Raw genomic sequence first — 26093 nt, forward strand, 5'->3', positions numbered from 1 at the left:
ATTTTTAAAAATCTAGATACCATACTGTTTGAATTACATACAAAACATACCTTCCTGCATTAACTTTAGTTGGTTTTGTCCTTACTCATAGAAAATTCATAGTTCAGTGCAGTGTCCAAGTGATAAAGTCTTATTACTAATTTTCTTTTTATAAAAATTAGAACACCATAAAATATACTTAACTCTGAAACAATAGTGAACATAAAAATTCTTTAATAATTTCTAAGCCAGGCAGAGTTTCTCAATGTCTCAACAAAATTATTATCACTATGCTCCACTTTCCCAGGGTTTTTTAGGTATGAGAAACAGAAGTTTCGTTCATATTTATCTCACCACTGTAAGATGACAAACTCCAAGAATCTAGTTGACTTAAAACACATCAAAGTGACTACAGTCAATATGAGGGAAAAACAACATTTCACTATTTTATAAGCAACCTGATAAAACATAAATATAATGGGAGAAAAAGAAAAAAAAATGCTGGTAAGGATATGGGCAGGATCTGTTCTATTTCTTCCCTGTGTGTATAAAATTCAGGTGAATATGAGTGCCTAAATATACAAATCTTATGCTAATAATGATTGTTTAAGAAGCAGTTCAAGATTTAAATTATAATACGTAGAGGGAATAAAAAAATTTAAATTAATCCATATAAATGAACATCCTAGAAGAGAAGTATCAGCAAACATTATTTACCTTGGCATGAAAGCTCATCTGTTAGCCTGGACATTAATGAAGGAAATAACCAAGGAAAGGACTCTTCTTAGGAACCCAAAATAATTTATGTTATTTGAGAATTTAACCCTTTTGCAATCTTTCAAGTAACATTATGTTTTTCTCATAGGAATAAAGAATCTCAGTTTTTATTGGAATAAGCTGTGGTATAAAGTTATATCCATTTGATAATTTATTAGAAGGAAGCTAAAGGTAGTTCTAACAGAGATGGTAATAGACACTGGAGGAAAGACAACTAAGTTGACCTTCACGTTCTGGTAAGTCTAAGTAGACTAATCAAGGGAGGTAGAAATTGAAACTGACAATGATAATTGCTAGCATTTATTGAATGCATAGCAAATGGCAGGGTCTGTAGATATACCCGTCTCATTATTTCTCACAATTACTTGAAAAGGTAGGTATTATCATTATTCTGATTTTATAGATAAGAAAATGAGGCTCACAGAAGTTCAATAAATTATGTAAAATAGGTAGTAAATATTTAGTGAAACCTTGATTCAAATTTAAATCTATGTATTGCTGAAGCCCTCACTAGATACACAGGTGGCTAGGAAAAGAGATTCAGGAGCTATTCATTCTGCGAATGGAGGTTTCTGCTGAATTTCTAATGGCCAAGTTTCAAGGAAGAAGCCAGTAGACGAAGAATGTTACAGAATTTCAGAAAAGGAAGAGATCACCCTAGGCGAAAATAATTGTGTGAGGAAGAGAAAAAAAATCCCCCGATCCCTAAAAGATGGATAGAATCCAGTAAGACAGAAATAAAAGTGAGCATTCCCTATGGAGGAGACTGGTTCAAACAACACTTGTGAGCAGAGGTTCTACACTGTTCACAGTAAATGTCTGCAAGAGAGGGGCCATTCTGATGTGAGCGAAGAACTTGTGTGCAGATTCGGGGGGAGAGAGGGCTGGGAGCCTGCATGGGTGTCAGAACATTGGGACTAGTCAGAATATCTAAAGAGACTAGATGGCATGCCATTTGATAAAAGTCGCTGCTCTCTCAGGGAAGAGCCTATATTCCTACAGACCCTGCAGAACTTCTGTAGACAATACTCTGCTAAATCCCCAAGGCTTTGCCATAATGCCTATAGCAAAATGTTTTTGTTTTTAATAAGCTGCATGATTTTGAACCAGGCAGTGATGGGATGAAAAACAATGCTTTATGAAAACAAATCTGGCTGCAATGTTACAACTATCTAATGAGAATATAAATTGGAGATCAAAACTCAATTAGCAGGTTATTGTAATTGCTCAGAGGTAGAAAAGAGTGGCTCTCCAGGGTTGGGGAAGTAAGAAACCTAAAGATCTGTTCTGTCTCAAGGACAACACGCAGCCACAGAAAGATCATGACAATTACTATTTTATACTGATACATATGTGAATTAGATTCCTAACTATTCAATCAAAACATCTTGCGTTTTTTTTCTTTTTAGTTTTTGTGTTTTGGAAAATGTTGATGAAGATACGTTATTTAGACTCATTTTTACATGAGAGAAAGCTATCAGTAATAAAGAGTGCTAAGGCACCCAGGAGAAACAGCAAAATGAGATGCTGGAGAGGTTATTGGTAGCAAACTTGACCATAGTTGTTGCGGATTATCACAATTCAGTGTGGTTTTTTAGACTGAGTTTAAACCAGGCAAATTCTAGGACCATGGACAGTTCCCATGGTACTGACTGTGGCAACTGCTGAGTTCCTAATACATTTTACATCTAAGAACCCAAACAACTGCTGGTTGCTGGTTGTCCCCTATGTCCACAGGCAGCATTCTGGATGTTAAGAGACGCCCTGGTCCTTATACCATAAAACTCAACTTCATTTGCTATTTATCTAAATGAAGAGCCATTGTTACAGGTTTGTTCAGAAGGTTCTACCTCCCCCTAAAGACCTGTATGTGGTATTTAATCTAACGCTAAAGATAGCAAGCCCCTTGAGTGAGAAACCAACCTCCCCTTCGAAGTCTCTTCAGCCTCAGGCTTACTGAAAACACTTTTGGGAGGAGCTAGGGGCACTAAAAGTTACAATTTCAATTTGATATACATGGATTTTATTTTTATGATAATTATGTAAAAAGTATGTAATGAAGTATGACAAGAAATGTAGTAAACTAAACATGAAAAGTAGCTGATTACAGTAGTCATTCTGTAAATATGACTTAATTTATAGGACAAAGCTAAAGTAAGTCTTGCATTTGAATGGTTAAATATATAATACACTCTTCTGGTTGTTACATATTTATTCTATATTACGTGAGCAACCTTGTTCCCTTATCATCATGAAGAATGCAGATGATAGAGGAAAAGAAACCAGTAGATTGATATTTTAAAATAGAGAAGTGTGAAAAAATAGCAAAATATATGTCTTTCTGTGTACCTAGTATAGAACTGTGAATTTTCCTCCTATGGGTTTTAATTGATCCATTAATAAAATAAATTGAAGATGACAGAGTTCCAGAAAAAAATTAAATTTCTAAATAACATAAATAGCTGTGTAGCAACGTACAGATTAACCTTCTCTTTCCTATTTGCCAAATCTTATCACCAAGAATCGGTGCATCCCAAATTGGGTTATCTGTTTCCTAAAAAGTCATGGCCATGCATTCTTGTTTCCCAAATGATACCATGACTTACTCAAAGAGAACCAAGTTAAATCATCTTATAACTTAAATCATCTTATAACCCTTGTCTGTAAACTAATGTATGTTATAAAAGAATGAATATAAATATTTTCCTTAACCTATTTGTTAACAACAGGTAGTTTTATTGGAAAAGGAGGGTAAGATTCATAACAGATGAAAATTTAATGGAATTGGTATAATGCAAGCAAATAGAAAAGGAATGTATCTATTAATGAACAGTAAATAGTAAAGTTTGGAACATAGAGTCCATTTTGAGGATATACCGCAACATGAAAGAAGAATAAAAACCAGGTATGACGTACTTTAAAAAGTCTACCTAAAATAATGCTTGTTGGAATTTAGTTATTTTAAGTATTCAGGTTCAACTCATTAAAGAAACTAATGTAAGGTATGTTAGAGTTTGCTTTTGTAGGGTGAGTAACTATTGGCAATCCATTTGATTTTTAAGTTCATATATTTGCACTTCTTTGCTTAAATCCTAAGATAACATGACTAGAAATGATTTCTCATAAAAACAAGAGACTCTTGGAAAAATTTTATATTCATAAAATACCTACTTAGAGAATAATCTTGCAAGTCTCAGCAATAAGGCAAGATTTATTATAATTTGAATATTCTCTTAAATTATTCAATTAAATGGAAATGCCTCATGCATACATGTAAACAAAACTGGCACAGTGTAACATGTCTTTGTTCAGAAACTGATCAGGAGGCAGCCAAGCCTTTATTAGTCAGTGTTAAATATATTAAATATATATACAAAGTTTATCAAGGAAAATCATATAAACATTGATTATCATTTCGGTGAGGCATCATTTGGTAATGATATGGTATCAGTACTTGAATTCATACTTGGAGAGTTCAAACACACAGATGTAAATCCTATGTAAAAGTGCTGCCAGTGACTTTTATAAACACTATTATTTAGTTGATATTTTAATACGATCTTGTTATTCTCAGATCTCACTGTGTACAATGCCAGAAAAAAGAAACTGGTTTAAGTAGCAGGTGGAGAAAATTGGGTAACAAAATAAAATATAAAGGTTTTAATCCAGTTTGGAAATTAATAGAGGTAAGCAAAAAAGTTATGGGAAGTTCTCCCTGGAGATGTTTAAGAGCAAGATAAATGTCCAGCTGTCTAGAATAGTTTTACTGTGGCTTGCCTGGAGGAAGAGGAATAAAATCTGCTAATTTGCAAAATTTCCACAGCATCAATTTCATATTGTCAGGATACTGCCTCAAGCATATTTAGCCAATCCACAAGATTAAAGCAAGTGCTTCCAGTGAAAATCTTCTGATAACTGGAATTTGTTCTGAATAAGGCCTGAATATGTGGTAAATCCAATAAACTCGGTACAGTGCATTAGACTAGTCTTTTAGACAGCGCTATACAAAATATCGGCTTGATGCAACTAAAGCACGTATTCCTTCTGTGCAGCCTTACTTCTTCTCTTTTAGTCCCTGAATGACTCGAAACACTAGCCATTATGGCACCATGCAGGGTTGTCCAAACTGTAAACGTACACACTGGAATAATAAATAAGACAAAGCACTATGCCTCTCCTTCCCACACTGAATGTTAATAATATTAATAATGTCAATATTTATGGACTTTTACTGAGTCATTACTTGATGACATACAGTTACCATTTTAACAATAATACAAATTAAAATTTACTCTCAGTTCTAACATATTTTACCAAATATCCTTCTTAATTTTTAATGGTAAAACTAAACTTCACACAAAGTCCCATGAAATGGAAATTTTTTTGAATAATGTAGTTTGAACTATTTTTTAATTATAGCAAAATGCTTTTTAAATGTGAAATTTTAGAAAATTGTAACTATGATCTTATTTAATTAAATAAACCTGTAAATGCATTGTGGTGTCTCAATGTTGTCATGGTCTTTCTCACTGTTACATGGAAGGCATTGAGAGGAGCAGGAATAAATTGTTCTTTTGATCATCACATCATCATTTAGCACTCACATAGTTTCTTAAGCCCCCTTTCCTCCATAAGAACAGAAACCTCCAAAGTTAAAATCATTTGGATGCCACTCTACTCGGCTTCCTCCATATGCAGATTGCTATGCTTCTTACCACTGCTGCTATTCCGAATTAGTATTGGTTCGCCTTGAAACAAAGGTAATATTCCTTACATCATACACACACACACACACACACGCACACAATACACACACACACACATTCCACTGCACTTTAATTTTAATCCTTCAAACCAATCGAAACCCAGAAATCAGGCCTTGCATAGGTCTTAATAAATTCTTACTTTCTCAGTCTGCTTTTACCGGCCACTACTCACCAGTATACAGTATGAGCCAACCTCCTTGAAGATTCCTTTATATTTTCTTTCAGTAACTCTTTTCTAAAGTATTCCCTGATAACTTCAAGCAATATCAATACTTTTATCTCTTTCTTTCCTCAGTACCTGTTGCATTTAATTTGTTTATAAATCAGGGTCCTGTGTATATTCATTTAGTATTTTCTGATAGATTTTTTTCCCCATTATTGCAGCTCCATGGCTAATTGACCCATGATAGACATGGGTCTATCTGACTGATTACTAATATTGCAAATTAGTTTATGCTTTCCTTTCCTCTCTCCTTAGTATAAAATTTTCAGTGCTAAATTTTAGCAGTTGCTGAATGAACTTGCTGAATGAATACTGTACTATATTTTGTAGCATATTACTGTTTTAAGGTTTTTCACATATGGTTTTTCTCTAATAACCACAGCAAATGTAAGAAATTATTATACTGATTTCATAAAAGTAAAAATTAAGGCTTAATGAAGTTTACTGATTTGTTACGTTTACAAAACAAAAAAATGGCAAGAGATTCTGAGATAGTCCTAAACTCATCTCACAGTATACATAATAACTGCCTTTAAAATGGTAGAGAGGGGGGAAGATGTCATGGGGAGAAATATTTCAAAAATCCTGCTAAATCAATATTGCTTTCTTCAAAGTACAAGGGCTAGCATTTTACTTTTCTTTTTATCTCTAAACTTTTAAAATCATATTTTTAAAGAATAAATGAAGAGGAATTAAGGAAGAATCCCACCATGACCGGTATCTCACTCCCAAATGCATCCTTAAATATGGGAGAAGGATTACTTAATAGACTTGGATTCCCTAAATATCTTTGCTAAGATTAAAAGACACCTGTTTTAAGGCTTTAGAAAAAATATTGTAAGATTGCAAATGGCATTCTCAAAGGGTGGTCAACTTTGGCCATTACTGTCCTTTTACAGAGACATATAGGCAACTCGGGTAGGTGCTACATTGGGATCTTTATGTTGTTCTGATCAGATGTAATATACACAGGCAGTTCTGAACACCCTACATCTCTGAATCTATCTGAAGGCTTCCCTAAGTCTTCATTAGAGATGAAAAACAAAGCAAATAAAATCTCTTTAACATGTAAACGCTCATAAAAACCTAGGGCCAGGATTTTGGCGGCTCTACACATTTATACCTAGAAGTCTATATTTTTCTGTCTTTACCTATACACTTAAAAAAAGTACAAATTAAAGTGCAAATTTTAAAAAACTACAAATTGAAAAAAAATTTACATTGAGGAGAGGATGTAGAGGCCATAAATTGTAGCTTTATAAACAGTCCTCTTTGACGAAGGAAAACATCTGTCTCACTTTTGCTACTGGGAGAAATATTGTTGGATCCCACCATGGAGAATTCGGAATATAAGTTAATTCTTAAAGTGCCTGCCCTGTTTATTACTAGCTAAGAAATACTGAATTCCTGATAGTTAATCTCAGCACACAGGGGCCTTTTCCCCCACATTCCAAACTAATGGAAAAGCTACAGAAAATGTTTTACATTTTAGATTCATGGTGAGTCAAAAACCATCATTTTAAAAGGCTAACAAGGTATTTTTAAATTCATTAAGATATATATCAATGATATTAGGATTGCCACTGTGATCTTAAACCTGGTATGTAAAGAGCTATCCACACTTACAAAAACCACATCTACACAAAACACCAGATTAAAGATTTATCAAGGGATAATACAGAAACATAGTTTTCTTTTTCTTTCTTTTTTTTTTTGCTTTTTAAAGAAGGCTATACATATATTCTTTCATAAAGATATAAGAGGGAAAATATGCAAGAAAAGTATTCACACAAAGGGAAAGACAATTTTCTCATTCTCACACTGTTGGCATTTAATGAAAATGGTGATCTAAAAGCTATTTTAAAAAGCTGTAGCTCTAGGCCACAGGTATCTCTAACAAGAAAATATCATCTACTCTTTCCAGAAAAAAAATATTCTGCATTTCCAATAAACACCGATAACAAGTGAAAAAGGAGCTATTGAAATTCGCTCACAGTAAGGGGAAGAAAATACATTGTAAATACCTTATAATCAAATAATTTCTTTAGATTTCACAAGATTAATCACAAGGTTTGAAGAATGAATTTGATAACAACTTCAGTTTCAAGACATCTTCTAAACAAGAATCTCTTCAGATAGCTTGTGAAAACAATTTAAAACTCATTGTTACAAGCTCTCCTAAGGAAGGATAAAGATGTATATAGGCTTTCACCATTTTTTTCTGACACTTTATTCAATATAAATTAAACTTGGAAAATGGGTAATTTAAAAAAAAACAGTATCAATTAGGAAAAATACTTACAGATTTTTAATATCAACTGCCCCACGGAAAGCTTTCCTTGGAACTGCCTGAATTTGGTTTTCACTGAGGTCACTAAAAATAACAAAAAAAGAAAAAAGATCAAGTTATAAATGTTATTTAAGAATTATTTTAATCAATGTGTTTGAAAAGTGATAGGACACTTCCAAAAAAAAAAAAAGGAAAGCTAAAATAATACTAAAGGATCATAATTAAATCCATAGCATTAGATGCAATTTCTAATACAAATATTTTATATATCTAATATAAATTAAAAAGTTGGACTAAATGGTTTCTTGAAGTAATTTTTCAGATATTTAATTCCATAATAAATTATTAAATATGGTTCTCTTAAATTTAAGAGCTGATTCACTTCTGTGTAATAAAATATATTTTTTAAAACAAATAGTAAATTGTTCATAACTCAATTTCAAGGGGTTCTAAAGTTTTAGTACTTCATATTTCTCCAATATCACTAACATAACTTAAGACGTATATAGGAAAGCAGTCCCTTTTAACATCCTAGAGAAGACTGGGCAAAAACTGATAAAACCTGGGCAGTGTGATTAAGTTTTCATAGCACTTTAAGTAATCTTGAAAATGGAACACGGCAGTACTGGCCCAACAATAAAACCCACAGTTCTTGCATGAAATATTAGCAGCAGGTTGATTTAGAACCTTCTTTAAACAATTCTATTATAACCATAAACACAGACTGTCTATATTTGCATTTTAATTTAATCGAGAAATACATTTTAATCAAGGGAAAAAAAGCACTCTTTGAGTTGAAATGAGAGTTTGTAAAAATCATTCATCTCGTGAAATGGATCATTATTTTTCCTTCAGAGTTCAGATGCAATTCTATAAGCTCACATAGTATTACTAGCTTTAACAAGTAGGATATAAATACACATGCAAGAAATGTCACTGAAAAGAGGAAATTTTAAATAACACTACCACATAGCAGAAAGCTGAAATATCAAATAAAATATTAAAGTAACAATGAAGGTACTAAAATTATCTTTAAATTCAAGATAACTGACGCACACAAAGAAAGATGAAGCTACTGACCACGGGTACATGCCTGCCAAAACGGAGTCATTTTCCAATTTTGTGGAGGCATATTGGACGAATTCACCAGCATTCTCTCCCCCAATGCTTCTTATGACCAGAGCTGGTTGCTCACACACTTCTCGCCACACAATAGAGATAACTGGCAGATACAGAGATTTACTGTGTGGTTTTGACCTCATTAGCACTAAGTTTTAAACAAGTGAGATTTGCATTTATATCTCAATATCTGCAATGTTCAAATAAAAAAAAAGTTTGCTAAGCAATTTGTAGAGAAATAATGTTAGTCTAAAGAGTAAAGGTCTTTAGCAAAAAAGCAAAGAAAAACACATACATATTTTATTCCAAACAGTAAGTTTGTAATATGTGCTTATGTAGGAGTTAAGGCAGCCATTCATGTCCTAAGTGAACTGTTATCAATAGCTTCAGTATATCCCTAAGAGTAAGAAAACTTCATTTCCTTAAAAATTGCTTATTTCTCCAGCTTGTCATTGATCTCAGACTGACTTCCCTCCTTTGTTTAATTACATCGAGTTAAGAAATGTTTAATTGCATATATTTAAAAGCTTAATGTCAGAAACAGTGCTCAAAGGAGGCTACTGAGCTAGGAGAAGGTAAAGAGAGATACTGGAGAAAGAAAATTCAGAAAGTAGTAAGAAACGAGGAGGGAAAAAACTGGATTCAAGCAAATTTAATGCTAGAGCACTCCGTGAAAACATATAGTGTTTTAATTGTTGTGCCCCTGTCAGTTCAATGTTTTCTCACCACTTATTTTTTTTCCCACTTCTCCTAGAACAAAGACTGCTTTAGAGACTGTGTAGGTGAATAAAAATGGCAGAGATGTTGGCTTCAGACCTTGTCTGCTTCCCAGGCTCTGCAGTCTTCCCCTCCCACCAGCTGGGGCCATTTCATGCGCCACCTCGGGCACAGTTTTTCTAGGGTCATGGTCTCAAAGAGGGTGAGGGTGTGGTGGGAGGCTAGTCAGGAGGATGACTTCAGGTGGCTCATAGAGACATGGCTGAAGAGCACTGAAACACAGTCAGAACACCATTCCTTCTGAATGTGATTTTAGTCCTTTTGACTGCCTCAGGCAGAAGTCTAGGGCATTAGAAGGGTTTTATTCTGCTAACACCTACCATCTTATCTTTTATAGAAGGGTGAGGGACAGTCAGGCTCAGAGCCTCCCTATGGTCAGTGGCTTATGTGTCGCTGCCCCCCTGAGTAGACTATTCTATGGGGTCTCTGCTCTTGTGCTCCGCTTACTCTGGCAGCCAAATTCAGTTGTGGATCTCAGGTCCCTTCAGTTAAGTGGGCAATAATATTCACCCATGACAGGAGGAAGAAACTTAACAAGTTTTCAGTACCTGCTATGTGCAATGCTTAAATTTTTAGAGATAATATAATATCAAATTTATGTTTTTTAACCTACATGGCCATCTTGTGAAGTAGATATTATTATCATTATTATTACTATTTGTTATGATTAAAGAAACCAAGCTTCAACGATATCAGGTGCTAAACAATGACAGAAAGTGTTGAAGTATCAAAAGATGTAGAGGAAATCCAGATAAATATTGAGTCAGGATGTGGGGATTTCTAAAGATGACACTGAGGGCTACTTAATCCATCTCAATATGTCCTTCCTGTGGCCTAAAACGTAGGAGACTTTTTCTTAACTCATCCTAGCCTCTGACTTATGTCATTTGCATTTTTGTGTGAAATACATAGCACAAGCAAGAGTATGGAGGTAGAAAAATAGAACTTCTATGGGAGTAGCTTTTGGTCTGGTTTGCTTAGAAGGTATAACATGCAGTGCAGTAATAGGAGATGAGGTTGGAAGGAAAAGTGAGGGGTGTGAGGAGTAGACATTCTGATACCGATTGAGAGTGAGTTCTTATTTCAGCAGACAGTGGTAGCGAGGGAAGAGTGATGTATGGGAGCCGGACAGATACTCTTCCTTAGATTAAACTGGCAGTAGAATTTAGGAGAATACCAAGGGTCAAAGACTCAAATCTGGATAACCAGATACAAGATTTTTATGATAGTTAGGGAAAAAGTAATGAGAATTATGAAGCAACTTAATAACCATCAATACATTGCTTGTTTACCCTGGCCTTGTTAATGGATGGGCTCCCACCCTTTAGACAGAAAAGGTACAAGAGATTAAGAGTGGTATCAGGGATGCATGAAGAACCAAAACTTAGAAGTGAATTGTATGTGGATATGGATTAGGCAAAGAAGAGAGAGAAGATAGAAGTCATTTTGAACTTTGATAGAGGAACCATTAACAAAATTGGGAAATCAAAATTTACAGTGTCTATTATGAGTTTGGTTGTGGAAATTTTTCAGTCTCGTTGGAGAGATGTGATTTATATCTCACAGTTGGATGATAACAAGGTAGTATAGAATAAGTAAAGCATGAGTGGAATCTTAGAAAAGTGATCCAGGAGATCAGAGAAGTAACAGTCATTGGAGGCTTGGTTGATTCAGGCCACTTTCAAAATAGAAAGGGAATTTTTTGAAATTTGATGAAAATTACTGAGCTCAATATTTCTCATCTTCCAGTGTTGGTATGGGTGAGTAGGAGAAATCCAAGGAGAGAGGAGGTATGCCAGAGGAATTAAGAGCATAGGCTGCAGACTGAGAAGTGAAGTAGGTATTATTATTATCATTATTATTACTGTTTGTTAATATTAAAGAAACCAAGCTTCAGCGATATCAGGTATCAGGTATTAACCATGTGACCTTGCAAAAATTGCTTACATTTTCTGTATGTCAGTTTCTTCATCCGTAAAATGAAACAATAACAGTGTCTATATCACAGGACTGTTAAGTGGATTCAATGAAATACTCTTTAAAGTGCTCACAAAGTGACTGGCGCACAGTAACTACTGTAGAGGCATTGGTTACATATATATTACAATTATGCTACTAGGAGAATTTGCTCTGTGCCCCTAAGTATATCTGCTCTGTTCCTTGAAGACCATTGTAGGCAATGTGATACATTACTGATGGGAGTGCATTGTTCTGTGAACTATGTGTATGAGAAAAATGAGTCAGAACTACTGAGCTAGCAGGATAGTGCTGCCAAGGGAAGAGTCTGTAATTATATCACCAGGCAATAGAGTGTAAAAATGTGCTTCCGAGTAGGAAAATGGCTTGATTGGAGTTGATTTTTAGGAAGATTGATCTGGAAATTGAAATTCGGAGCAGGCAAGGACAATGGGCAGAGAGTGGCACTGGGCAGTAGTGTGGAGAAATGGTGGGTCTCCAGTGAACTAGGTAATTCTTTTTGGAGAGCATTAAATAATAAAGTTGAGAGTTGGAGTTAGGTCCAAATATAAGGTCTTTGATGCAAGTTAAGGTGCTTGTCATCTTGGGGAGAGTTTGGAACCACTCAATTTTTCTGAGGAATGGAATAGCAAAATGCAAAAAGCGTTTGGGGAAAACAAGTGTGATAATTGGGGAGCTGGGATGGAAGACAAGGAGACTAAATTAGCTTTGTAAACTCTTGGACACAAATAAATGGAAAGATATTACATGCTTATGGACCGGAAGAACTAATAACGTTAAAATGTTCAAAGTCATCTACAGATTCAGTGCAATCCTTATCAAAATTCCAATGGCATTTTTCACAGAAATAAACAAACAACCCTAAAATTTATTTGGTCCCACAAAAGAACCTGAAGAGCCAAAGCAATCTTAAGAAAGAATAACAAAGCTGGTGGTATCACATGTCTTGATTTCAAGCTATGCTACAAAGTATAGTAATAAAAACAGCATGGTATTGGCAGAGAAACAGAGAGATCAATGGAATAGAGTTGAGAGCCCAGAAATAAATCCACACATATATGGAAACTTAATTTATGACAAAGGAGTGAAGAAGGTACAATGGAGAAAGGACAGTCTCTTCAGTAAATGGTTTTGGAAAAACTGGACTTCCACATGCAAAAGAGTGGAACTGAACCACTGTATAACATCATACATAGACACTCAAATTGAATTAAAGACTTTGACATAAGACCTGAACCATAAAACTCCTAGAAGAATATGTAGGCGGTAAGCACCTTGACACTGGTCTTAGCAATGACTGTTTTATACCTGTTACCAAAAGCAAAGGCAACAAAAGCAAAATTAAACAAGTGGGACTATCTCAAACTAAAAGCCCTACATAGCAAAGAAAACCATCAAAAAATGAAAAGGCATCCTATAGAACCGAGAAAATATTTGCAAAATATTTATCTGATAAGGGATTAATATCTATAATGTGCAAAGAACTCATGCAACAAAACATCAAAATTCAAACAACCCAATTAAATGGGCAGAGGATTTGATAGATGTTTTCCAAAGAATACATATAGATGCATGAAAAGATTCTCAACATCACTAATCATTAGAAGAATGCAAATCAAAACCACAATGAGATATCACCTCACACCTGTCAGAATGGCCATCATCAAAAAGACAACACATAACAAGTGTTGACAAGGATGTGGAGAAAAGGGAATACTTTTGCACTGTTGATGGGAACGTAAAATGGTGCAACCACTATGGAAAACAGTATAGCAGGTCTTCAAAAGATTAAAAATGGAACTACCATACGATCCAGCAATCCTACTCCTGAGTATATATGCAGAGAAACAAAATCACTCTCTTATAAGAATATCTGCACCCCTATGCAGCATTATTTACAATAGCCAAGACATAGAAACAACCTAAGTCTCCATCAGCAGATGAATGGATAAAGAAGATGTTTTATATATATATATATATATATATATATATATATGTGTATATACATATATATATGCGTGTGTATATATACATGCATATATATATACACACACATACATGCACAATGGAATATTATTCAGTCATGATAAAGAAGGAAATCCTGCTATTTGCCACAACATGGATAGACCCTGAGGGCACATGCTAAGTGCAGTAAGTCAAGCACAGAAAGACAAATACTGCATGATCTCTCTTACATGTGGAATCAAACAAAAGTGGAACTCATAGAAAGAGAGAACAGATTGGTGGTTGCCGGAGAAGGAAGGTGGAGGATGGGAGAAATGGGTGAAGGTGGCCAAAAAGTACAAACTTCCAGTTGTAAGATTAATATGTTCTGGGGATGTAATGTACAGCAAGGTGACCGTACTTAACAATAATGCATTGTATATTTGAAGATGCTAAGATGGTAAATCTGAATAGTTCTTATCACAAAAGAACTTCTAACTATGTGAGGTAATGAATGTTAACAAAACTTATTGCAGTGATCATTTTGTAGTATAGCAAATATAATGTTATATGTCAATCAACCTGGAAAAATACAAACAAAAAAGTTACTGCAAATGCTCAGGCATAATTTGGAATTTTCCATATGAATTAAAATATTGAACATCTTAAATCTGAAAGCCTGGTTTATTCATTTTCTGAAATGACAAGGAAGTGAGAAGAGCTGGAAAGACTGTCCCATTCTGAAGCTAATCTTGATATGAAGGATATGAACGAGGGTGAATATAAGTGGTTTCAAACAGGAAAGGTTCTACGTTCTTGGTATTTGCACAACTGGAAAGATATAGGCCTCCCAGAGCTAGGCCTGAGAAGTGACCCTAGTGGTCATCACCCTGGAGTTTCCCATTTTAGATCCTTCTCCTTCTACTACATACAAGCCATTCACAAAACCACTTCAGCAGTGTCTTCAACCAAGCCTCTTCCTCCCATTCTCTATTGCCATGGTCCCTGTTAGAATATCATCACCATTTCACACATGACTGAGATTCCAAACCGATACAGTTGCCTCAACTTATGATCCCTTCCAAGGCATCCGCCATATTGGCACCACAGTTATATTTCCAAAATTGACATCATGTCAAATAACCGCCTCCTGAATTCTTCTCCATCTCAGGTAAGAGGACACCATTCTTACACTTGTTCAGACCAAAAACTCTGGAGTCCTCATTGACATCTCATATTCTTCCACACCCAACATCCAACCCACCAGCAAATTCCCCTGATTCTTCAAAATATATTCAGAATTTGATTTACCTACACCTCTGCTCCCCTGACAAAGCCACCACCCCCCCTTCTGTGGATTGTCTTAATAACTTCCCAACTCTCTCTCTGTTCCTCCCCTTGCCCTCCTATAATCATATCTTGCCACAACTCCGATCAAAATTCATTGGACTTATAAATTCTACCAAATGTAAAATAGACAGCTAGTGGGAAGCATCCGCATAGCACAGGGAGATCAGCTCGGTGCTTTGTGATGACCTAGAGGGGTGGGATAGGGAGGGTGGGAGGGAGACACAAGAGGGAGGAGATATGGGGAGATATATATATATATATATATATATATATATATATATATATATATAGCTGATTCACTCTGTTATACAGCAGAAACTAACACACCACTGTAAAGCAAATATACTCCAATAAAGATGTTAAAAAAAAATTCTTCGCTGATGTCCCATATCATAAGGAGGGAAAAACTCAAAGCATTACAAGGTCTACAAGTCCCCCAAATCAACTGATTGACACCTTTGACCTCATCTCTTTCTCCTCCCCACCTCACACTCTCTTCTCCAGTCACACTGGTTTTCTTGGCATTTCTTGAAACCTTCAGATTGTGTCTCACTTGTGGGCCTTCTTTGATACTTTCTGTGCTTCTATTTCCACCTCAGATACTTTCTGTGCCTTCTATTTCATTCATTAATTATATTCTCTTAATTCACCTTTTATAAAATCATTCTTCCAAATCTTCAGATTATCCACATTTTATTTTGTCTTAAGCACCTAGTTCCTATCGCCATGAAATGCAGGGTTAAATATTGTTCAAGACACAGAGCAAATAGTACCTCCTTCAGCATAGTTCTTCTCCAATCCCCCAGCTGAACCACGTGCTAAGATCTCTGTAACCTATTAGTAGCTATGTTATGCTGTGCAAGTCACCTACCCTCTTTCTCCATTTGTTCATCTGTAAAATAGCTAAGATAAATGGCTCTTAGGGCCATTTTGCCTGGTCCAAACAACAATATTATTCGTATTGTAAATTAATATTCAAATAACTAAATATGAATAAAATTATTACATAATTACAAATTAATTATAAAACGTTCTTATTGATTATTGGGAAGTCAGTTGTTCCCATTTTCTGTGCTCTTAAGGTGACCTGCACACATATTTACTGTAACACTTCAAAATTTTTAGTTGAATTCTTTTCTTAGATAACTGTCTCTCCTGTTAGACAATATGATAAATGAAGTTAGAGATGTTAGTTTATTTTGTTTGTTTAGAATTCCTGGCATATGAAAGGCCTTTAATAAGCAAAGTTTTATGGAAAGGAGGTAGGGAAAGAAAAATAAATTCTGAAGAAAAATCTTACAAAACATGAGAACACGCTGGATAAGTGTGAATAAGGAAGAGAGGCGATAAATATAAGCCTGTGGTTGGAGCCCTGATAAGCAGCAAAATCTAGTATGATAGACACAACGAGGCAACACAGGAGAGGTAAGTGTCACTGTTTCACAAAACCTTGGAGATATTAAACTAGAGCTCAATAAAGAGATTAGAGGGAGAAATACAGACTAATGAGTCTTTGTACCATAGTGAGAATCGAGCTATGCACGGTACATATAAATCTCCTTTCAGATGATATGCATTGATGAATTTCACATTTGCAGGTTAGTGTCCCCAAGAACCAAGATTTAGTGCACTAAAGATTTCAATCTCTGAAGGTGGGAAAGTCAGCTGTGTTCTTTTCTCTCTCTCACTTCTATTCTCTCATTCATGCATTCAAAAGCATTTATTAACAGCATAAAATCTGATGCAATCATTGCTTTGTGATAATTCTGTTTCTTTTATGATACATTTTTAACCAGCAACTTGACCGCCGATTCTTCATAAATAGGGCTGTCTCTTCTACACATATCCTTTCTCTTCCACATCTTAAATATAATCTTATGTAGAGTAGTTTTCTTTTTAAATCATTCTTTGTCAGATGTATGAATGGTCTCTTTTTTAGGGATTGTCAGTGCTGTTCGTCCACTGAAAACTGTTTTGTCACTCAGGACCTCAGCAACTTCTCATACTCAGCAACCAAAGCTTTATTGAACATAGTAGTAATAATACACATCTATTTTTCTTCTAATCTCTAATATGCGTTGATAACAGTGCTTTCTTGCACTTAATAAAAAGTTTTAATCGAAGTTTTTACACAACTTACGACACTTGTAAGACCCCATAGATACTTAAATGTAAAAATGTGTTCATTTTAGAATTTATGAAATAAGACAATACTCAAAACTACCTTGTATTAGGCAATTAACTGTCAGGCAATACACTTGGATTTATTTAATTGTTTCTATAACCATATCAGAATGTACTCTTCTATTCCCATTTGGAGGCAAGGAACTGGCATTTACAGAGGTTTCATAATTTAGCTGCAGTCATGCAGTAAGTCCTGCAGTAAGCAGTGGGGCAGGGATTTGAACTTGGCTCTGTTGTTCTCCAAACCTCATATGCTTGACCACTGCTGCCCTGCCTCACACAGGAGGTGGCTTCTGTAGAGGTCTGGCTCTCTGGTATTGTAGTTCAATGACCCAGGAGCTGTGGTTTTAAAGTGCGGTTCTAGGATCAGCCATAAGAGTCCTCTGGGGAGGCCATTTAAAAAACAGACCTCTGGGGCTTCCCTGGTGGCACAGTGGTTGAGAGTCCGCCTGCCGATGCAGAGGACATGGGTTCGTGCCCCGGTCCGGGAGGATCCCGCATGCCGCGGAGCGGCTGGGCCCGTGAGCCATGGCCGCTGAGCCTGCGCGTCCGGAGCCTGTGCTCCGCGACGGGAGGGGTCGCAGCGGTGAGAGGCCCGCGTACCGCAAAAACAGATCTCTGAGTTCCATCAGAGATGCCAGGCAGAATCTCTCGGGGAGGTCCAGGATACCTGTGTTTTTAACAAGTCTGCTAGGGAACTGTTATTCCCATTGTCTTTGAACCCCACATTAGTAGCCCATTGGTACATCTCCAATAAATGGTATCTTCTAGCTTTTGTTCGGTTTATAAGCCTGGCATTCATTTACATGCATCCAGTTGGAAGTTGTGAATGCCAATAGGAAATAAAAAATGGGAAGCACCAAAAAATATATACAGTTCTCTGACCAAAGAAAAAGGCTGGATAAGAGGCCAATTTTTTGCATTGTGGTGAAATATACAGAGCATAACATTTACCACTTTATGTTTATAGTTCATTGGCATTAAGTACATTCACATATGTTGTGTAACCATCACCACCATCTATCTCCAGAGTGTTTTGAGAGGCCATTTTAAAGACTTTTTTGCATAATGTAAAATCTTACAACCAGGACACTAATCTTGAAATAATAAATGATTTACAGTGTAGATAATGTTTATCCTTTCTCTTTCTTCTCTTCAAAATAGTATCATAACATCACCTCACATTAACATTGATCTTTCCAAGTAATATTTTAGTCACCATTTGGTTACCTATAAGCACTTCAATTAAGTGCATTCAAGGAAGACATACCTAATTGGGTAGAGCCGTCAGGTAATGAGAGATTCTAAAAATAGTGCATGACAACAAATTTTAAAAATAACCTTGTGTACAGTTTATAAGGGCCACTGAGCTAATAACCCATGTTTTATGATAACCCATGTGAGGTTATTTTTTTGACACATCCAAACACAGAGATAATCACAACAGTCGGAAAACACCCCCAGATGCCTGCAGTGGTATCCTGGAGGGTTGTGTACTGAGACAGGACAGGAATCAGGTTTTGGATAGCAATACTTGGTTCCACTCCATAAAAATATGTGACCGTGTGACCTTGGTCAAGTTACTAATATTCATTTAATCATGCTCTATTTTCTTTAATTCTAGAAAAAATATCAAGCATTGCTATGTCAGAGTTACTGCAAAGATTGAACGATCTGATGCATTCTATGCAAACATGTGAAGTGCCTTGCCCAGTCTTAACACACAAAGGCACTCACACATGTTACCTTCCTGCACTTCAATTAGTCCAGTTCAGTTCACTTCAAGAGTTATATACTGAGGAAGTGTGTGCTGAATACACTGCTAGTTCTTAGAAATCAAATATATAAGTAACATGGGTCTGCTCTCAAGAAGCTCAGTTTCCGAAAGAGAAAGCAAGCAGGTAAGGTGATCATTATACTGCTGAACTGATAAAAATACCAGTTTCCTGAAGGACGAAATACTTACTTTTGCTGTTGATTGGAAATACTTCATTTTGTCATTTTAATCATTGATTGGAGTGTTGGGGATGGTAGATAATAGTAAACAAACAAATAAAACAACAAAATAAAAAGAAAACTTTGCTATGGAGTTTCTTTTCTAATTTTTTATTGTGATATAATTGACATATAACATTATATTAGATGTAGGTATATGACAGTGATTCAATATGTGTGTATATTGTGAAATGATGGAGTTTCTTAAGTTTTCATATGGACTCATGGAATATACAGTTAACCCTTGAACAACATGGGTATGAACAGCACGGGTCCACTTACATTCAGATTTTTTTCAGTAAATATACAGTCAGCCCTCCATATCCATGGATGTGGAACCTGTGGATACAGAGGGCTGACTGTAACACACTCACAATGTAATATGCATGCATGTATTCCTGTCAAGCCTTTGTATATCCATTTCCCTCTGCCTGGAATATTCACAAGTAGTCCTTCACTTGGTTAATCCTCCCACTCAACCTTTGGAGCAGAGTTTAAATAGTCTCTCTTCTAAAAATTGTCTCAGAAATATCCTAATACTGGAGTAGGCTCTCTTCCTCATGCTCCTGTAACGTGTCATACTTAACTGATATACTGGATTATAATTGCTAGTTTACTTGTTGACACATCCCACGAGAGCCAAAAGTTCCCGGGAACAGGTACTGAATAATTCATCATTGTGTCCCCAATGCTGAATACAGTGCCTGGCTGTGGTCAATAAAGTGTAAATAAAAATGTCCAGAACTGATTATCAAATTAGTAGTATACTTATTGACATTTAGGTTCTCAAGCAGATTACTGATTTAATAGGTACTCGACGTCTTTCTTAGGATACATTACATGATAATGTCATCATCTACTCTGGTATATTAAGATCATGATATACTTATTATTTTCTTCCCAAAGATATGGTAAAAAATATTCTTTTTGTGATCCAAATATTTTTACTGAGATCAGTAAGATAAAGGTAACAGCAAAGTTAGAATGATGGTGTTAGTACAAATGTCACATATTTCAAGTGGAAAACCGTCATTGAAAACCATTATTCAGCCTAAACAACAGTATTAGTTTCAGCTGATGGAAATAAAAACTCTAATTTTCTCAATATTAGGCTCAAGGATATATGTGACTTTCATAATTTAGTCAATAAAACATGGATGCCAACCAAGAAATAACAGTTTCCTGAATATAACTCCATGTATTTGTGTCAGGAATTGCACTATTCATGTATCGAGACATATCAAAGATGTGATGCTATTTTTTCATCAAAAAATTGTAATATAGCCAGGAAGACCAGGCATATATAAATGAATAAAGAGCAAACACACACTCATGGTAACATGCATGAGAAAATTAAATAGTGAGAGATAACAGAATGATGTGACATATAAATCAAGAGATGCTTTTGCAAGGGGAAGGCATTTGTGTCTTAGGAAAAGCAATGGGGATAGTTTGTTAAGAAGAAATGGGAAGTTGTTTCTAAAGAGACCCAGTATGGGAAGACCAGAGACATACAGGTATATTCAGGGTGACATATTTGGGGAGTGAATGGTAAGAAGACAGAATTTTGTTGCATTTAACAATTAATTAGAAGGAAAGAGAGTTTGTATTGGGATTCCAGAACATTCAAATAAGATGACTATGGAGTTTTCAGTTAATCTTATTAGCAGTAAGAAACAAGATGAGTAAGTAATAAAATAAGACAAAACAAAAGTTTCAGAAATCTTCATGCAAGAATGACTAGAGAACAACACTTCACTACTTCAGAACAGAAAGTTTTGTTGTTTTCTCTTCCTCAATTGTTCTTAAAGGTACACTTGTCAATGAAGAGCCTTCATCAATATGTATACTCAATTCTGACTTTATAAAAACTCCTGGTCTATAAAGATAGCCAACCATCAGGCTTTCCTTCCAGAATTTACAGATTTCAACTAAAAAGTGATTCTTGATAATTATGAAAACATTTGCAGTGGAAGACAAGCTTCAGTTGAAAAAAACTCTAAATCAATGATTAATAAATAAAATTGGCAAACATCAAATCTCAACAAATTATGACCCCCACCAACAGAAAACTTTTGCAAATAGACTTTACTGAGATAAAACTTATATACCTACAAGTCTATCAGTTTATATTACACAATTTAATGGTTTTTAGATTATTTAGAGTTGTGTAACAATCATAACAATCTAAATTTAAAACATTTTCATTACTCCTGAAAGAAACTTTGGACGTATGAACAGTCACTTCCCTTTCCCTCCCCCATGTTGTAGTGTGTATCCACAGTTCATTTTTATTGTCAAATAATATTCCATTGTATGGATATAGCACACTTGTTTATCTACTCTTCAGTTGATACATGCAATAGGCTTTGTAAGGCAATTTAAAAATCAATAACTGGGCTTCCCTGGTGGCGCAGTGGTTGAGAGTCCGCCTGCCGATGCAGGGGACACAGGTTCGTGCCCCGGTCCGGGAGGATCCCACATGCCGCGGAGCGGCTGGGCCCGTGAGCCATGGCCGCTGAGCCTGCGCTTCTGGAGCCTGCGCTCTGCAATAGGAGAGGCCAAACAGTGAGAGGCCTGCGTATGGCAAAAAATTAAAAAAAAAAAATCAATAACTACTTGTGCTGGGGACAAGTCTATTTAATATGCTTTTTGAATCCTTTGTGATAGTTTTGTACTGGTTTAATATTCTTTTTAATATAACAGAAGCCCAATTATTGAGCCATGGCCATCAAGGAGTGGTCACTACTTTAGACCAGCTTGAACCCATTTTACATACCATTCTCTCTTAGAAGGTTTGTTTGTTTCTGTTCAACTCTGTACACTGAGCTATAGTCTTCTTCCCCTAATTTTACCTCCATATACCCACAACAGCTCTACAATATATGATATATTCTTTTGATCACGCTCACAGAATTTGTATAGGCTATAAAAACAGCTCTTGATGTGTTTCGTTTTGAATTTGGGATAAAACTGTATTCAAAAATGGGAATAGATGTATTTTCCTATCCCTGCTTTTTATCTACATATGCATATCCATACTGATATTGATCTGAATATTAAATTATATATATACATGTTTTGTCTAAATCTACGTACATGTGTGTACAGACAAAGAGACACAAGAAAGAGAAAGAGAAATACTGGAGAAAAAAGAAAGATACAGAGAGATAAAAACTCACTGTGAAAATATGGGTATATGGAGAGATATATATTAGTTATGTAGATATCTTATTAATATATCTCACTATCTGTAATTTAGGTAGAAAAAATGTAAAACATTATGACATAAGGAAGTTTTTCTGTCCAGAGTTAAACAGATCTCAATCATTTTCAATTTTTTTGACAGTTTAAAAAAATTTTTTTTTTCATTTATTTTTGGCTGCATTGGTTCTTCATTGCTGCCTGCAGGCTTTCTCTAGTTGCAGCAAGCAGGGGCTACTCTTCGTTGCGGTGCGCGGGCTTCTCATTGCGGTGCCTTCTCTTGCTGTGAAGCATGGGCTCTAGGCACGCGGGCTTCAGTAGTTGTTGTACACAGGCTCAGTAGTTGTGGCTCACGGGCTCTAGAGCGCAGCCTCAGTAGTTGTGGTGCACGGGCTTAGGTGCTCCATGACATGTGGGATCTTCCCAGACCAGGGCTCGAACCCATGTCCCCTGCATTGGCAGGCGGATTCTTAACCTCTGCGCCACCAGGGATGTCCCTCATTTTCGATTTAAAACAATCCTATATTATAACTCCTGATGATAATTTTAGAAACCTCACTTGAAGCATTCTCTGGAATATTCTCCAGAAAATTTATTTTCAAAAGGAGGTAGAATGAAAACAACTGGCAAATAACATTTATCCTAAGCACTCTTTATAGATCCTCATTTAATCCTTCTGTTCCTAAAAAATAAAAGCAACTTTCAAGAATATGTTCTTTTTAATCAGCATATCTCTCTTACATGTTCTAAAGATTTTTAAAAGGTAGAATGTAATCTAATTGTGCTGAAATACTGCATCAGCTTTTAACAAAAGAGCCAATACTGCAATGCTGCTATTTTATTGCTCACGACGTATGGTTTCCAGTTGGGTATCCCATTAACCTCAGAGTGCAATGATATCATTTTAATTATATAAATTGAAACAGCAGTGTATAATACTTATATCATGTGAAAATGGATCCGCTTTATGTGAAAGTGTCTAAACTATCTTTCACTATGAAGCCATAAATTTGCTTTAGATGGCAAACTTGCTGGTAAATTTAATTACTGGTAATTTTATTTTCCTCCACAGTTTAACCTCTCTTAGAGTCTGACCGGGAATATCATAAATTTGTACTTCTATGGACTACTTTGGAAACTACTGAGTAATGATAACTTAGTATTTGCTCAGATTTTAACTTAGAAAAGCAAATAAATATAAATGTAGGTAGAAAATAAGTATGCCAACCTGTAAAAGTCATCGCATCCTAAATTCCTAATTTGTTAAAAAGTACGGTTTATTTAGTGAAACTTTAAAGTTATAATATATAATCAAATAATACACTGCACAGAAGATGACTATTTTTATGCATCTGAAGATCTAAATAGCTGTGAGTGGATAAGAAAAAAAATGAGTTTCACGTAAGAGAGAGATGTTTGCATTAGTTGAAAAGAAAGACTATATGTAGTAAAGTCTCATATTACATACTCATAGAATTATCTGGTATCATTAGAGTATTTCAGGGGTCACATCCCAAGGAACTCTTGCAAGTTTGGGGAGAGGATGGGGGTGCAAGAGAAGTGTTCCCTGTCAATGTTTCTCTCCTTCCTCAGAATTCCCCACAGGGTAGCTATCCTAATGGGAGAAGAAAGGAAGCTTGGTTGCAATGGGCCAAAGTTAGTACATTTCAATCTTAATTAAACGTGACACACACCAGGTGAGAACAATCCTGTCTTCCTGTGAACAGAGAGAAGAGTACAGCACGTGTTCAAGAGCCCCATCACTCAAACCAGAGGGTCTGGACCCACATCTGGGCTCTGCCACTTACTGGCTTTGTTACATGGGCAAGCTATTCCACCTCTCTAAACCTTCACCCCCTCGTCTGTAAAATGGGGATAATAAAACCACCTACTTCATAAGGTTATTGTTTGGAAGAGCTGGGATAAAGCTTGTGCAATGCTTAGTGGGGTGCTCAGCACAGAGCAAGCACCGGATAATGGTAGATTTGCCACAGCTGCATACAAGTTTCTGTCTGTTCCCTCCCCTTCAGGGTGAACTTGAGGGCTTGGTCTCCACCTTAATCATCTGAAAGTTTCATCCTGGATGTGCCGGATATGCCCTTCATTAGCTCTATGACCTTGCGCCAGTTTTTTTTTTTAACTTCTCCAAGCTTTCATTTCCTAATCTTTACATTAAGACTAACATTTAGAACACATTTCATAGGGTTGTTGGGAAGATTATATGAAATATTTAACACAGGACCTCACAAGTATTAACAATATTCAGTAAATGTTATATATGATCATTTTAACGTGGAAATATATACCAATAAACAGGATTTGGGAAGACGTCCTATAATTCAGGTAGAATTTTAGCTTACCAATTTTATCTATAAAAGTACAATTTAGCAGAAGACAGAAAAGCCTTTTTCACAGTTAAACATAGTATTGTATCTGTGAATTATATTGCTGTCATTATCAATAAATACTTAAAACAATCCCAGTAAGCTCTTAGCTATTCTAAGATACATTTTAAATTCAGGGAATTTAAATTCATCATATACAGTTGCTGGATTACAAGGAAGGATAAGAGTATACGGGTATGTTGTAATGTTCTGAACGTAACAAAGCCATTTTATAACTTTTAAAAGGCAATCTTAAACTAATGTTTCCGCTCCATGCACAATCCACTCTTGATTACGCAGCTAGCAGACATTTTAAGGAGATCCAAAGCCCACATTTTCTGATACCATGATTTCTGAACTATATCTAAAAAAGAACTAACTACAGATATAAAATCTGAAAAGCAACTTCTGGTTCTGAATTTAGTGGGCTACCCTGGGTGGGGCCTCCTAGGTGGAGGAAGTGGGGGTGAGCATCTCCATCACCAGGTATCTGGTCACCTGCTCTGCCAGGAGAAAGGCTTCGATTCAGGAGCAGCAGGCAGGTGCTTCTCAGTGTAAGCCGTCTGCTTTCCCAAGCGAACCATGTTGATGGGGCAGAAAGGAAACTGCCATAGTCCAGAGAATTAAACAAGATTTGGAAAATCAAAGAAACAACTCAGAGCTGTGTTGAAGTAAGAAAGAGGGAGAAAAGAAAGGGGCAGAGAGAGAGAAGGGGTGACGGGGGGGTGCAAAATAAGAGAGGATGAGATTAAGAGGAAAAAACGATGAATGGTGTTAAGGCGAAACAAATAGCAAGACAACAGCAACTAGTGCAAAAGAAAAATCAGGGCTGAATAGTTTAAACTGCACAGTTCATTCCTTTTATACGCTTCGTAGAAATGCATTTCTACTCAGCCATCATTCTATTGTTTTAAACATATCCGCATTTAATATCCACAAACCTAAGAAGCGGGTATTCGTATCACCCACACATAGACGAGGAAACGGAGCCTGAGAAATTACAGGAACTTACCCTCAGCATTTAAGAGGTATTGGGGGAATTTAGAAGTGAATAGAAAGTTCCTGCCCTCAGGAAGCTAAACCTAAAATGACCCAGGATGGATTTGTTCTGGGTTTGGAAATAT

General features: G+C 35.8%; 1 protein-coding gene across 1 annotated transcript in view; it reads right to left on the reverse strand.

Annotated features, from left to right (window-relative positions):
- Window positions 1-26093, reverse strand: part of SLIT2 (slit guidance ligand 2) — a 390513-nt gene that overhangs the window by 143270 nt on the left and 221150 nt on the right. Inside the window, exon 5 of the mRNA XM_060147340.1 lies at window positions 8048-8119. Within this exon, the coding sequence (XP_060003323.1) occupies window positions 8048-8119 (72 nt within the window). The remainder of the gene's footprint in view (window positions 1-8047; window positions 8120-26093) is intronic.

Source organism: Lagenorhynchus albirostris, chromosome 4 (genome assembly GCF_949774975.1).
Source record: "Lagenorhynchus albirostris chromosome 4, mLagAlb1.1, whole genome shotgun sequence".
Lineage (NCBI taxonomy): Eukaryota > Metazoa > Chordata > Mammalia > Artiodactyla > Delphinidae > Lagenorhynchus > Lagenorhynchus albirostris.